The sequence below is a fragment of the Callithrix jacchus genome, chromosome 16, assembly GCF_049354715.1.
Source record: "Callithrix jacchus isolate 240 chromosome 16, calJac240_pri, whole genome shotgun sequence".
Lineage (NCBI taxonomy): Eukaryota > Metazoa > Chordata > Mammalia > Primates > Cebidae > Callithrix > Callithrix jacchus.
In genome coordinates, this window is record NC_133517.1 from 98,098,875 (window position 1) to 98,112,088 (window position 13,214).

A 13,214-nucleotide genomic window follows, 5' to 3' on the forward strand; every position below is an offset into this window, starting at 1 on the left:
GCGTGTCCCTGAGCACCCCCCGGCTTTCTTACCTGCAATTTGAACACTATTTCTGAGGAAGATTCCACATATGAGTAGAACATAATGGCATTGCATATGTCGGCAGAAGCCTGACCATGAAGGGCCTCAAAACAAATGTAATGATAATGGGCTTTGTTTGATATACAAGAAAAAAAAATCAGTGAAGAATTTTAAGTAGAGGAATAACATGATGTAATTTATACTTTTAAGGTTTCTGTGGCTGCTGAATGAAAGCTAGATTGTAGGGAAGCAAATGTAAATATAGGGAGACCAATTAAAAAGTGATGTTAGTCCATGCAGGAGATTGTATTAAGCATATCTTTTTATTTTCTGTATCCTTAATGCTTTGATATCTGGGACCTTGCTAAAACCGAGGCGACTGCCCTTCTCAGGGTTAGCTAATTCCTAGAGACAGCAAACTGCCTCCCGTGTGAGGATGTCTTTCATATGCACATCGACCTATCTAGACCCCAAACACCCCACCACCTCCATGGTCACACTCTAGGGTCAACTTTTTCCCTGCCCAGATTGCCTCAGGGCTAGGTACCAGACAACCAGAGAAAACCCTGCGCCCCAGAACCCACTTGAAATACTCAAAGTAGCCAATCCTAAACCTGTTTTACCCTGTCTGAACTGTTCTCTCCCACAGAAACCACATAAAGATTCTTGCCCACTTTCCCTCTCCTCACTTTCTCTGCCTCCTAACTAACCCTCCTAACTGTCCCTGTGGAGCCGCCTGTGACACAGCACACCTCCACCTCTTGGGAGCTGTATATATAGCAGTATATCTTTTCAATTGCAATAGTTTCCTGATCTGTTGGCCTCATGATATGTGAGTAATAATAAAATATACATTTTAAAAGATGTTGGTGCCTTGGATTAAAGTGAGTATAGTAGAAATACAAAACATTAGCCAGGTGTGGTGGCACACACCTGTAATCCCAGCTACACAGGAGGCTGAGGCAGGAGAATCGCTTGAACCCAGGAAGCAGAGGTTGTGGTGAACCAACTTGGTGAAACCCTATCTCTACTGAAATTACCAAAATTAGCTGAGTGTGGTGACACAGGCTTGTAATCCCAGCTACTTGACGGGTGAGGGACGAGAATTGTTTGAACTCAGGCAGACACTGCAGTGAGCCGAGATGGTGCCACTGAATTCTATCCTAGGTGGCAGAGTGAGACTCTATCTCCAAAAAAAAAAAAAAAAAAAAAAAAAAAAAAAAAAAAAATTTTTTTTCTGAAGGATATGCAGTCTATCCACTGGTGGAGTGAAGCTTAACTCTGAGTCTATATCAGAGTCACTGATAGAGCCTTCAAAAACCTACCAAATTAGAACCTCAAAGGAGTATGTGCTTGGGTCACAGGTGGCTCTGATGCACAGCCAGGTGTTAGAAACACTACTCCCTATAAAAGTTTCCACATAGGCTCAGTACCTCAAAGAAGTACATGTAAAGAAAGTATGTTATTGAAGTTCAACGTCTGTATTTAATTTCATTTGTTTGTAAACAAGCACTTTTCTTAAATGGTTCATTTATGAACTCCTAATACATACTTTCCATTCCCAAGACCTAGCAAAGCTAAATATACCTGGAAATTTAAGGTATGAGATAGAAAGTGATCAGAGATACGGGTACAAGGTAGACTTTGAAAGAACTTACATGTGATATGAAGCAGGTAGGACCTTTTCCTTTGGGTAATGGAGAGCTATTGGAGTATTTTTGTTTAACTAGAGGAGCAGAATGATCAGCTTATTTTACATCTGATTTAAAGTAAGGTACCTTGTCAACTGTATGTAGCACAGATTCGAAGTGGGGAGAAAACTGTGACAAAGAGACCAGTGGGAAGCAAGTCTGTGTAAGAGGTAATGGAGGGATAAAACAGGACTGAATTTAGGCCCTTTAGCTCTAACCACTCTGTTCTACCTTAGACTTCAAGACATAATCAATTTTTTTGTATTTTGTATTTCTTGCCTTTGTTTTTAATATAAAATTTAATTATAACAGAAAAATATTTTTTAAATGACTGCTATTTTTATTTATTTTTAACTTTTATTTTAAGTTCAGGGGTACATGTGCAGGTTTGTTACATAGGTAAACTTGTGTCATGGGGGTTTGTTGTGCAGATTATTTTATCACCCAGGTATTAAGTCTAGTACCCATTAGTTATTCTTCTGGATCCTCTCCCTCTTTCCACCCTCCACCTTCTGATATTCCCCAGTGTGTGTTGTTCGCTCTGTGTGTCCATGTGTTCTCATTGTTTAGCTCCCACTTATAAGTGAGAACATGTGGTATTTGGTTTTCTGTTCCTGTGTTAGTTTCCTAAGGACAGTGGCCTCCAGCTCCATCCATGTCTCTGCAAAGGACATGACTTTGTTCTATTTTATGGCTGCATGGTATTCCATGGTGTGTATGTACCACATTTTCATTATCCAGTCCATCATTCATGGGCATTTTGGTTGATTCCATGTCTTTGCTATTGTGAAGAGTGCTAGTTGCAGTGAATATAAGCATGCATGTGTCTTTATAATAGAACAATTTATATTCCTTTGGGTATATATCTAGTAATGGGATTGCTAGGTTGAATGGCATTTCTGTCTCTTGGTCTTTGAGGAACTGCCACACCGTCTTCCACAATGGTTGAACTAATTTACATTCTCACCAACAGTGTATAAGCATTTCTTTTTCTCCACAACCTCACCAGCATCTGTTATTTTTTTTTTTTTGACTTTTTAATAATATTCATTCTGACTGGTGTAACATGGTATTTCATTGTGATTTTGATTTGCATTTCTCTAATGACCAGTGATGTTGAGCTTTTCTTCATCCAGGGCTTGTTGGCCACATGTAGGTCTTCTTTTGAAAAGTGTCTGTTTATATCCTTTACCTACTTTTTAATGGGGTTGTTTTGTTTTTCTTGTAGATCTGTTTAAGTTCCTTATAGCTGCTGGATATTAGACCTTTGTTGGATGCATAGTTTATTCAAAAATTTTCTCTCATTCTGTAGGTTGTCTGTTTACTCTCTTGGTAGTCCCTCTCTCCCTCCCTCCCTCCCTCCCTCCCTTCCTTTCTTCCTTCCGAGTTTTGTTCTGTCACCAGGCCCCAGGCTGGAGTGCAGTGGAACAATCTTGGTTCACTGCAATCTCTGCCTCCTGGGTTCAAGCAATTCTCTTGCCTCAGCTCCCCAAGTAGCTGGGACTACAGGCGCATGCCACCATGCCCAGCTAATTTTTGTATTTTTAGTAGAGACGGAGTTTCGCCATGTTGGACAGGATGGTCTCGATCTCTTGACCTTATGATCCGCCCGCCTCAGCCTCCCAGAGTGCTGGGATTACAGGCGTGAGCCACTGTGTTCGGCCTCTCTTGATAGTTTCTTTTGCTGTACAGAAGCTCTTCAATTTTATTAGATCCCATTTGCCAATTTTTGCTTTTGTTGTTGCTTTTGGTATCTTTGTCATAAAATCTTTGCCCATGTGTATGTCCTGAATGGTATTGCCTAGGTTATCTTCCAGGGTTTTTATAGTTTGGGGTTTTACATTTAAGCCTTTAATCCATCTTGAGTTTAATTTTTATATGTGATATAAGGAAGGAGTCTAGTTTCAGTCTTCTGCATATGGCTAGCCAGTTATCACAGCATGATTTATTGAATAGGTAATCCTTTTTCCACTGTCTGTCATTGTCACAGATCACATATTTGTAGTATTGTGGTCTTATTTCTGGGTTCTTTATTCTGTTTCCTTAATATATGTGTCATTTTTTTTGGTATCATTTCCATGCTGTTTTGGTTACTGTGGCCCTGTAGTATAGTTTGAAGTCACGTAGTATGATGCCTACAGCTTTGTTCTTTTGCTTAGGATTGCCTTGGCTATTTGGGCTCTTTTTTTGGTTTCATGTGAATTTCAAAATAGTTTTTTCTAGTTCTGTGCAGAATCTCAAATGATAGTTTTAATAAGAATAGATAATTGAATCTATAAATTGCTTTGGGCGGTATGGCTATTTTAATGATATATGTGTGTATATGTGTAAATAGATACATATTTTTGAGATGGAGTCTTGCTCTGTTGCCCAGTGGCGCTATCTTGGCTCATTGCAACCTCTGCCTCCCAAGTTCAAGTGATTCTCCTGCCTCAGCCTCCCAAGTAACGGAGATTGCAGGTATGTGCCACCATGCCCAGCTAATTTTTGTAGTTAGTAGAGAAAGGGGTTTCACCATGTTTGCCAGGCTGGTCTCGAACTCCTGACTTCAAGTGATCCACCCGCCTCAGCCTCCCAAAGTGCTGGGTTTACAGACGTGAGCCACTGTGCCTGACCTCATTTTAATGATACTAATTCTTCCTATCACTGAGCATGGAATGTCTTCCCATTTCTTTATGTCATCTCTTATTTCTTTGAGCGGTATTTTATAGTTCTCTTTGTAGAGATCTTTTCCTCCCTAGTTTGCTGTCATCCATTGTTTTTTATTCTTTTGCAGCAGTTGTGAATGGGAGTTAGTTCCCGATTTGGCTCTTGGCTTTACTCTTGCTGGTGTATAGGAATGCTAGTGATTTTTGCACATTGCTTTTGTATTCTGAGACTTTACTGAAGTTGTTTATCAGCTTAAGAAGCTTTGGGGCTGAGGCTATGGGGTTTTCTAGATATAGGATCGTGTCATCTGCAAACAGGGATAGTTTGACTTCCTCTCTTCCTATTTGGGTGACCTTTATTTCCTTCTCTTGTCTGATTGCCCTTGCCAGGCCTTGCATTACTATGTTGAATAGGAGAGGTGAGAGAATGCATCTTTGTCTTGTGCTGGTTTTCAAGGGGAATGCTTCCAACTTATGCCCATTCAGTATGATGTTGGCTGTGGGGTTTTCATATATGGCTCTTACTATTTGAGGTATGTTCCTTCAATACCTAGTTCATTGAGAGTTTTTAACATGAATGGACATTTAATTTTATTGGAAGCCTTTTCTGGGTCTATTGAGATAATCATGTGGTTTTCATCTTTAGTTCTGTTTATGTGATGAATCACATTTATTGATTTGTGTATGTTTAACCAACCTTGCATCCCAAAGACAAAGCCTACTTGATTATGGTGGGTAAGGTTTTTTATATGCTGCTGGATTTGGTTTGCTAATGTTTTGTTAAGGACTTTTGCATTGGTGTTCATCAAGGATATTGGCCTAAAGTTTTCTTTTTTTGTTGTATCTCTGCCGGGTTTTGGTACCAGAATGATGCTGGCTTCATAGGATGAGTTAGGGAGCATTCCCTTTTCCTCAGTTTTTTGGGGTAGTTTCAGCAGGAATGGTATCAGCTCTTCTTTGTACATCTGCTAGAATTCAGCTGTGGATCCATCTGGTCCTGTTTTTTTTTTGTTGTTTTGTTTTGGATGGTAGGATATTTATTACTGCCTCAATGTCAGAGCATGGCTAAAATTTTAAAGGCTGTACTAAGAAGTCTTCCCTGGAAGTCTTCTCTTAACTTCCACAATTGGTAGAGTCTCTACATGTTCTTTTATCATACTTTCAATTTTTTTTTCCTATTTGTTTCTATGTCTTATTTGTCTTACATTAGTGCCCAGCAAAATAACTACTGTTTTTGATTGTAGCTACTACTAGATAGAAGTAGTTATTTGAACAAGTTGTCCTCTTACATGTCATACTTGGTTTTTTCCTATTTGTGTACCTTTGTTCATGGTCTTTCTCTTTTCTAGAATATTCTTACCCCCTTCTCTATCTACACTTTGGAGTTTAAACTTTTCTTTCATAATCTCATTCAAATCTCACTTCTTCCACAAAGTTCCCTTTGGATGACTCTAACGTTATTTCCTCATTTGAGCTCTTGTAGCATTTAAGTTGTGTTCTGTTTAGTTTCTGCTGTCTTATATTTTCTATCTTTATGTATTTTGTGAATATGGTATTCTGCCTTTTTGAGATAGGTAAGATTTCTCATATATCAATATATGTGGTTTATTCATAAGAAATATTACTGCTGATGGTCATTTACTCGTTTTTAAATATTCCTGAAGACAACTTGACTATAAACATAGTTTATTCTCCTCTGGAAGACATAAGACCTGAGTTTAGAAATTAAATTGCTAATATTTTAATTCTATAAATTAAAGCAGAAAAATTTATATTTTTTTCCTCTAGAATTTTCAAAAGCCAGAATGAAAGAAAATTTAAAATAATTCTTTTATGTAAAATCCTTTAGAAGACTTATATTTAAAATGCTTTAGTTAAAGGGAAAATTTTTCATTTATTCCTCATGTTAAGTAGTAGTAAGTTCTTTGCCAGAATGAAGTCTTATTTTCTTCAGAATCACTCAAAACATTTGGGCCTCTTCTGTTTTGTAATCCTATTAAATTTATCCATGAATTAAAGCCTAATTATGCATAGTTCGTGAACTCTAGATATTGAGTATTTGATGTACAACAGAAATTTACTTATTTAACTTATTGGAACATTATGAAATGTTGAAAATAGTTTGTGTTGGGATTAAGAAAAAAATTCTGTTGGGAATTAACTAAATTTAATTGTTTATGTATTTTCCTTTAGCCCATATGTTGTAAAGTACTATGGCAGTTATTTTAAGAATACAGACCTCTGGATTGTTATGGAGTACTGTGGTGCTGGCTCTGTCTCAGACATAATTAGATTACGAAACAAGACAGTAAGTATTTTAAAATTGTTTTGCTAATCTCATTTCTAAAGATCATATTTTAGCATCTGACTAGTTGATATTTTGTTAGAAAGAAAATAATAGCGAAAAAAGAAAAGATTTTAAGTGGTGTAAAGATATCTAGTAGGAGGTGTGAGAACCAGCCACATATCTTTCTGTGACAGATTTAGGAACTACATGATTATTTAATTTATTTATTAGAATAATTTCTGGTGTGTCACAGAGTACTTCTCTTCTTCATTTGGAACAGTGTATATGTGTTGTTTAACAATGTGAGTTTTATAAATTATGGCTAGAATTTTATTTAAAGTTTATGATATTCATAGTATTTACTTAAATTTTCTGTATTATAATTTATGGCTGGTAATATTTGAAGAAATTACTTGTTTTTGAATTTTTAAAAATAATCGAAAACATTTTTGTATTTTCGCAAATATTGGCAGGATGTGTGAAAGTGATAAATATATAAACATTTCTATAAATTCAGCTTAGTGAAATGTATTATTTCATGTAAGCCCTTTATGATTGTTTTAACTCTACAAGTAGAAGTGCTATTTACAGAATTGTTTACTTTAGGCTAGTAATGCCTCTAGTTTATTTGGACAGTTTGTATGGACCAAAGTGACCTTTTTTTCTTGAATCAGTGAAATAATTTGTAATTCTGTATTAGTAACACTATTATATATTGTCAGCCACGTTTCAGTAAAATACGTTCAGAAAAAATTGTTAACTGCTTCAGTCAATTTGTGGTTAACCAGAATCATTTTAAAGTTTGATTTCGGAAGTACATTGTAAGTTTAATTTACTATTTTCTCTAAATAGGATTTCTTTTAAGGGAAGTGAAACAGAAATTGAAATAATCCCTGTTTTGACAGACTAGATTAAGTGATCTGTGACATTCTAATTATATGTTTTAGAATTTCTATGATGCTCCACTAGCGTTTATGTAAATCAGATGACTCTTGAGTGGCGGAACAGTGCTTCTGTGGAAAATAATTGTATTCCATTTTGTGAAGTGTTTTAAAATTATTTCAGGGCTAAACTCAGTGCATTTGGTATTTAAAGTTATCAAGTAGGAATACGAAGTAAAAGCCTGTGAAGCCGAAAATTTTAAACCTCTCTGTTTTCTTGGTTTTAAGTGTTAATGTTACGGTTTTGAGTAGATGCGAAGTGTTTGATCCAAGTAGTTTAATTCTCGTTGCCAATAATTACAACTGTGAAGATATACTATGGTTTTTAAAGATAGGTATAGATGAGATCATTATCTTCAGGTATAGGTATAGATGAGATCAAACTCTTCATCAGTTGTCAAAGAGAAGATTTTACCCATTCATATTCTTTCTTATAAGACATAGTCCACTGAGCATGCCGGGGAGTTGTACACTTGGAATAGTGTAGTTGTTACTCTTACACAACAGGTACCCTGGGTTCAGGGGTGGCATGGTAAGAGTCTAATATCCAGATATGAAAAGGAACCCAGAACTGCACAAGAGATTGATCAGGAGCTGCAGGTTATCGTTTCTGAGTGTTGCCTTGATGACACTTCCTATTAAATCACAGGAATATTTGTATCTTTCTTTTCAAATGCAAGGACGTTTTTTCTTCATTTATTTATTATCTGTAAAGAGTACCATTATTGTTAAGGTTAGTAATACAAGGATATGTATTATCTCATTTAAAAAAATATCTTCACATTGTAAGCATTTGTTCACTGGAGAGATACTCTTGATTATCTGAATTTCAGACGCCTGACTATTTCTGATTGACTTGCTTTCAAAAATGTGACCAGTGTAACAGTGGTCTTTGATTAAACAGGGTAAAACTCACTCCAGTAATTGTTTTCATGGTCATAAAACAATCTTTTCCTAAGAATATGGCAATTTGTTTTTAAGAACTTGTATGGTCTTTTGTTTCTTGTGATACACTTTGTTTCTTTAAATTCTGTATACATTTTAAATAGCACAAGGAATTCTTGTGATTTTATATTGTTATTTTATATCACAGATGTTTATATTTACTCATCTATATATGCTTTTTATTGTTCTTTATTTCTTTCTGGATTTCTCGATTGCCTAAAGAATGTCCTTTAGTATTTCCTTATGTGTGGGCATGATGATGACAAGATCTGTTCTTTTTTTATTTTTTATTGGTGAAAATGTTATTTTACTTCTTGTTTTCCTTTTTCCTTTCTTGAAACAGGTTCTCACTCTTTTGCCCAGGCTGGAATGCAATGGTGTGATCACAATTCACTGCAACTTTGAACTCCTGGGCTCAAGGGATCTTCTAGTCTTAGCCTCCTGAGTAACTAGGACTTCAGGAGCATGTCCCCCTGGCTTGCTAATTAAAACGAATTTTTTTTTTTTGTAGAGATGGGGTCTAGCTATGTTGCCCAGGCTGGTCTTCAATTCCTGGTCCTAAGCAATTCTCCTGACTTGGCTTTCCATAGTGCTAGGAATACTGGTGTAAGCTACCATGCCTGACCCCTCACTTCATTTCTGAACAGTATATTTTTGGCTAAAGAATTCTAGGTTAGTGATTCCTTTTAGCCTTTTAAAGATCTTATTCCAGAAATCTTGTAGTATTTTATATCCCAGAACATAATTTATTTTTGTTTTTGAGGCAGGTTCTTGCTCTGTCACTCAGGTGTGAGTGCAGTGGTATGATCATGGCTCACTGTAGCTTTGACCTCCTGGGGTCAAGTGATTATCCACTTCAGCTTCCTGAGTAGCTGGGACCACAGTCATGCACTAACATGCCTGGCTAATTTTTAAAATTTTTTTGAAGAGACAGAGTCTCACTTTGTTGTCTAGGCTTATATCCTAGAACATATTAATTATAGTCTAATTTTGTCTGCTAACTTTTTAAATGTTACTCTCCTGTGGGTCTCTTTCTATTTTATATTGTTTCTCTTGTTTTTTATTGTTTTCGTCTATGCCTGGTTATCTTTGATAGTGTGCTAGACATTGCATAATATGTGATAGAGTTTATTTGAATTTCTGAATGATGATGTCTTTTACATAAGGTTTTTGTTTGTTTCTAACTGGTGGCTAGAACTAGCAATCCTGGATTATTTTAATTAGGGTTAGAGATCATTTGAATCTGGGCTTTAGTTCAGTTATGTGCTCTATAATGATGTTTCCATCAATGATGGACTGCATATAGAATGGTGGTCCCATAAGGTTATAGTATCGGAATTTCACTGTATCTTTTCTATGCTTGAACGTGTTTTGGTACACAAATATGTGTCATTGTGTTACTGCTGCCTACAGCATTCTGTACAGTAACATGCTACACAGGTTTGTAGCCTAGGAGCAAAAGGCTATGCCATCTAGGATTATGTAAATACATTCTGTGAAATTGCCTAATGATGTCTTTTTTGGAATATATCCATGTTGTCAAGTGACACATGACTGTACTTTTGACAGTTGATTCTCCTTTACATCTAGGATATGGTCCATTGATATTCTAGGGCTTCTCAGTTTCTTGGTAGGTTTTGATTTCCAGTGTTTAACCTTCTCGTCTTGTAAGTCAGTCAGAAGATCTGCTTTGCTTCTTAGCCTCTTGACTTCTGTTCCATAATTGATAGATGCCTCTTGAGGAAAAGCAGCCCTTATTCCTAGGCTCACCTCTTTCTTTTTTTCTTATATTTTGTTTTCAGACAAAAGGCACTGCTATTCTGTCTTCATTAGCTATCAGATAGACTTTTAAATGTATTTTTCCAGACATTTTAGTTCTTTCAATGGGAGAGTAGTCTGAATTATCTAGTTTATCATGACCAGAAATGGAACTCTTTCTAATAGCATAAGTTTTGTTATTAGCAGTTCTGTTCTGCTATGAGTAAACATATACAGAGCTGCCCCCAAAGGCCAAGCGAGCCGAGAGGCTGAAGAAAGAGGCTGACAAATCCAGTTTCCCATAAAGAAACATTTATTAGAGACTTACTAAGAGAAATAATGTTTTGGGTGGCCAAGAGGTGGTATATTCCCACATCCACCCTACCCTAAATATCCTTTATATAGCAAGCTCCTTTGGTAAAACATGTGCAGCTGGTTACACCTCAGACTTTCTTGCTACTGGTGACTACTGGAGAGGTTAGATAAACACCTTTATGAGGGGTTATCTATGCTCCAGGCGTTGTTTAAAGACCTTGCTCTGCTGGAGCCAAACTCCTGTCATTGTGGTGGTTTTACTTTGGAATGGTGTCACTCTTGACTTGCAACAGGCTGGTTTTTTTTATCTACCTCTTTAATCTAGCTGGAGTTTATTTCTGTATATGATATGAGACAGGGATATACAGCACTTTTATTTTTTTTTTCTGGTGTGAAAATCTAATTGTCCTAACACAATTTTCTATTCCTTTTTAACTGGCTTATACGCCTGTCCTACTAAGGTTTTATATATATTTGGTCTCTCTGTTCTAGCAGAGATTTATTTGTCTGCTTCTGCAACAGAAATATGTTTTTGATTGTATGGTGGCATGTTTGATATTTGGGATGCAATTCCCTTGTCTTTGTTTTCCTTGATCTCTCATATAAGTTTTATTTTTTAATTTATTTTATATTATATTTTATTTCTTTGAGACTGAATTTCGCTCTTGTTGCCCAGGCTGGAGTGCAATGGCATGATCTTGGCTCACTTCAACCTCCGCCGCCCAGGTTCAAGTGATTCTTCTGCCTCAGCCTCCTGAGTAGCTGGGATTACAAGTGTCTGCCACCACACCCAGCTAATTTTTATATTTTTAGTAGAGATGGGGTTTTGCCACCTTGGCCAGGCTGGTCTCGAACTCCTGACCTTCAGTTATTCTCCTGCCTCGGCCTCCCAAAGTGTTGAGATTACAGGCATGAGCCACCATGCCTGGCCTGATACACGTTTAGAATAAGTTGTCAAGCTCCACAAAAAGTTTTGCTGGGTTTGTGATTGGATTTAACTCATAAATTGTGTTGACTGATATTGTCTAGTCCATGATCATAGAATATCTTTGTGTTCAGTTCTTCTTTTATGTGTTTAAATGCATTTTTAAATCTCCTTGAAAATTGTACAGCCAGGCATGGTGGCTCACGCCAGTAATCCTGGCACTTTGGAAGGCTGAGGCAGGTGGATCACCTGAGGTCAGGAGTTTGAGACCAGCCTGACCAACATGATGAAACCTCATCTCTACTAAAAATAATAAACGATTAGCCGGGTGTGGTGGTGGGCGCCTATAATCCCAGCTACTTTGGAGGCTGAGGCAGGAGAATCACTTGAACCTGGGGGGCAGAGGTTGCAAAGAGCCAAGATTATAGCACTGCACTGCAGCCTGGGCGACAGACCAAAACTCCTTCTCAAAAAAAAAAAAAAAGGAAATTGTATACATTTTAAATTTGATTTGCTTCTAGGAGCTTTGTCATTTTTACTGCTAATATGAATGACCTTTTTTTGTTGTTATATTTTCTAGTCGGCTAATGGTAATATGAAGAATGCTATGTCTTATATATTTTTGTTATTCACCATAGCAGCTTTTGCCATTGGTATTCCTCTGACCCTGTTCCTTGATTTTACTAGTCATTTGCTTATTTATTTTCTAAACACGTACCTTTTTTTGTAATCCAGTTAATAAGATCCGGTTTGACATTTTGTATCATTCTTGCCTCGTGCCCCAGTTCTTTCTCTTAATCTCTTTTTCGGAGTTTTATCTTGTCTCTGAAACTCATGCTTTGTGTTTGGGGTCTGTTCCTTGGACTGAGTATTGTAGACACTGGTTTACTCATTTGCTTCCATGTCTTTTTACTCCTAGTCATTTGGGTATGTCTAGTAAAGCCCTTGAATTTGACTTTTTCTTATTACATTCACTTAAATGAATTCATGTATGATCTGTGCATGTAGAAATGTATTGACAACTTTAACCTTTATAAATCTAAAAACAGATGTAAAAACACGATCACTGAAAGTCTTGTTTTTGTGCTTATCTTTAAATTGTTAATAAAAACTATAAAATAGAGGTTGAGAACAAGGTTGGATTGGTGCTCAAGTGGACTCGGATGGATGTTGCTCTGACAGCATAATCTTGTTCTGAAGTGAGCTTAATTTATAGTTAATTTGATTATATATGTACTGCATATCTCAACCATATTAATAGCTTTCTCAGAGTAATGGATAGTTTAGATAACATTATTAGAAACTTTTGGATCTCGTCTGACTATGTATAATTTGCATATTCTATTTCTACATATTTATATATAGTGAGCTTCATTTATTCTAGAGAAGAAACAAAATTATGTGATGATCTACAGACTTAACAATGGATTCTAGACTTTTTATTTGTTTCAAGAGTAATAAGACTTGGAGAACCACCCATTTTATGTGTGTGTGTAATTATGCTTGTCTTTGAAAAGAAATCTTACTAGGGATAAAGTGTTTTTCGTTCTGAATTATTGACTGCTGTCTGTTTTTGATCAAATGTTTCCTTGAAAATCGAAAATTAAAGGCACAGGAAAGAGCACATCCAATTAAGTTATAGGACTTTTAGACAAAACATTTAAGTTCAGATTTTTTAGGCTG

The 13,214-nt window shown here is 36.4% G+C and overlaps 1 protein-coding gene across 7 annotated transcripts in view; it reads left to right on the forward strand.

Moving 5' to 3' along the window:
• The window catches only part of STK3 (serine/threonine kinase 3), a 352,806-nt gene that overhangs the window by 65,007 nt on the left and 274,585 nt on the right, over positions 1–13,214 (forward strand). For all 7 annotated transcript variants that reach the window (XR_013528197.1, XR_013528198.1, XR_008477026.2 and 4 more), the window contains exon 4: positions 6,554–6,668. Coding sequence is in view for 4 of the 7 variants with exons in the window: in XM_035277381.3 (XP_035133272.1) it covers positions 6,554–6,668 (115 nt within the window). In the remaining 3 variants the exon portion in view is untranslated. The remainder of the gene's footprint in view (positions 1–6,553; positions 6,669–13,214) is intronic.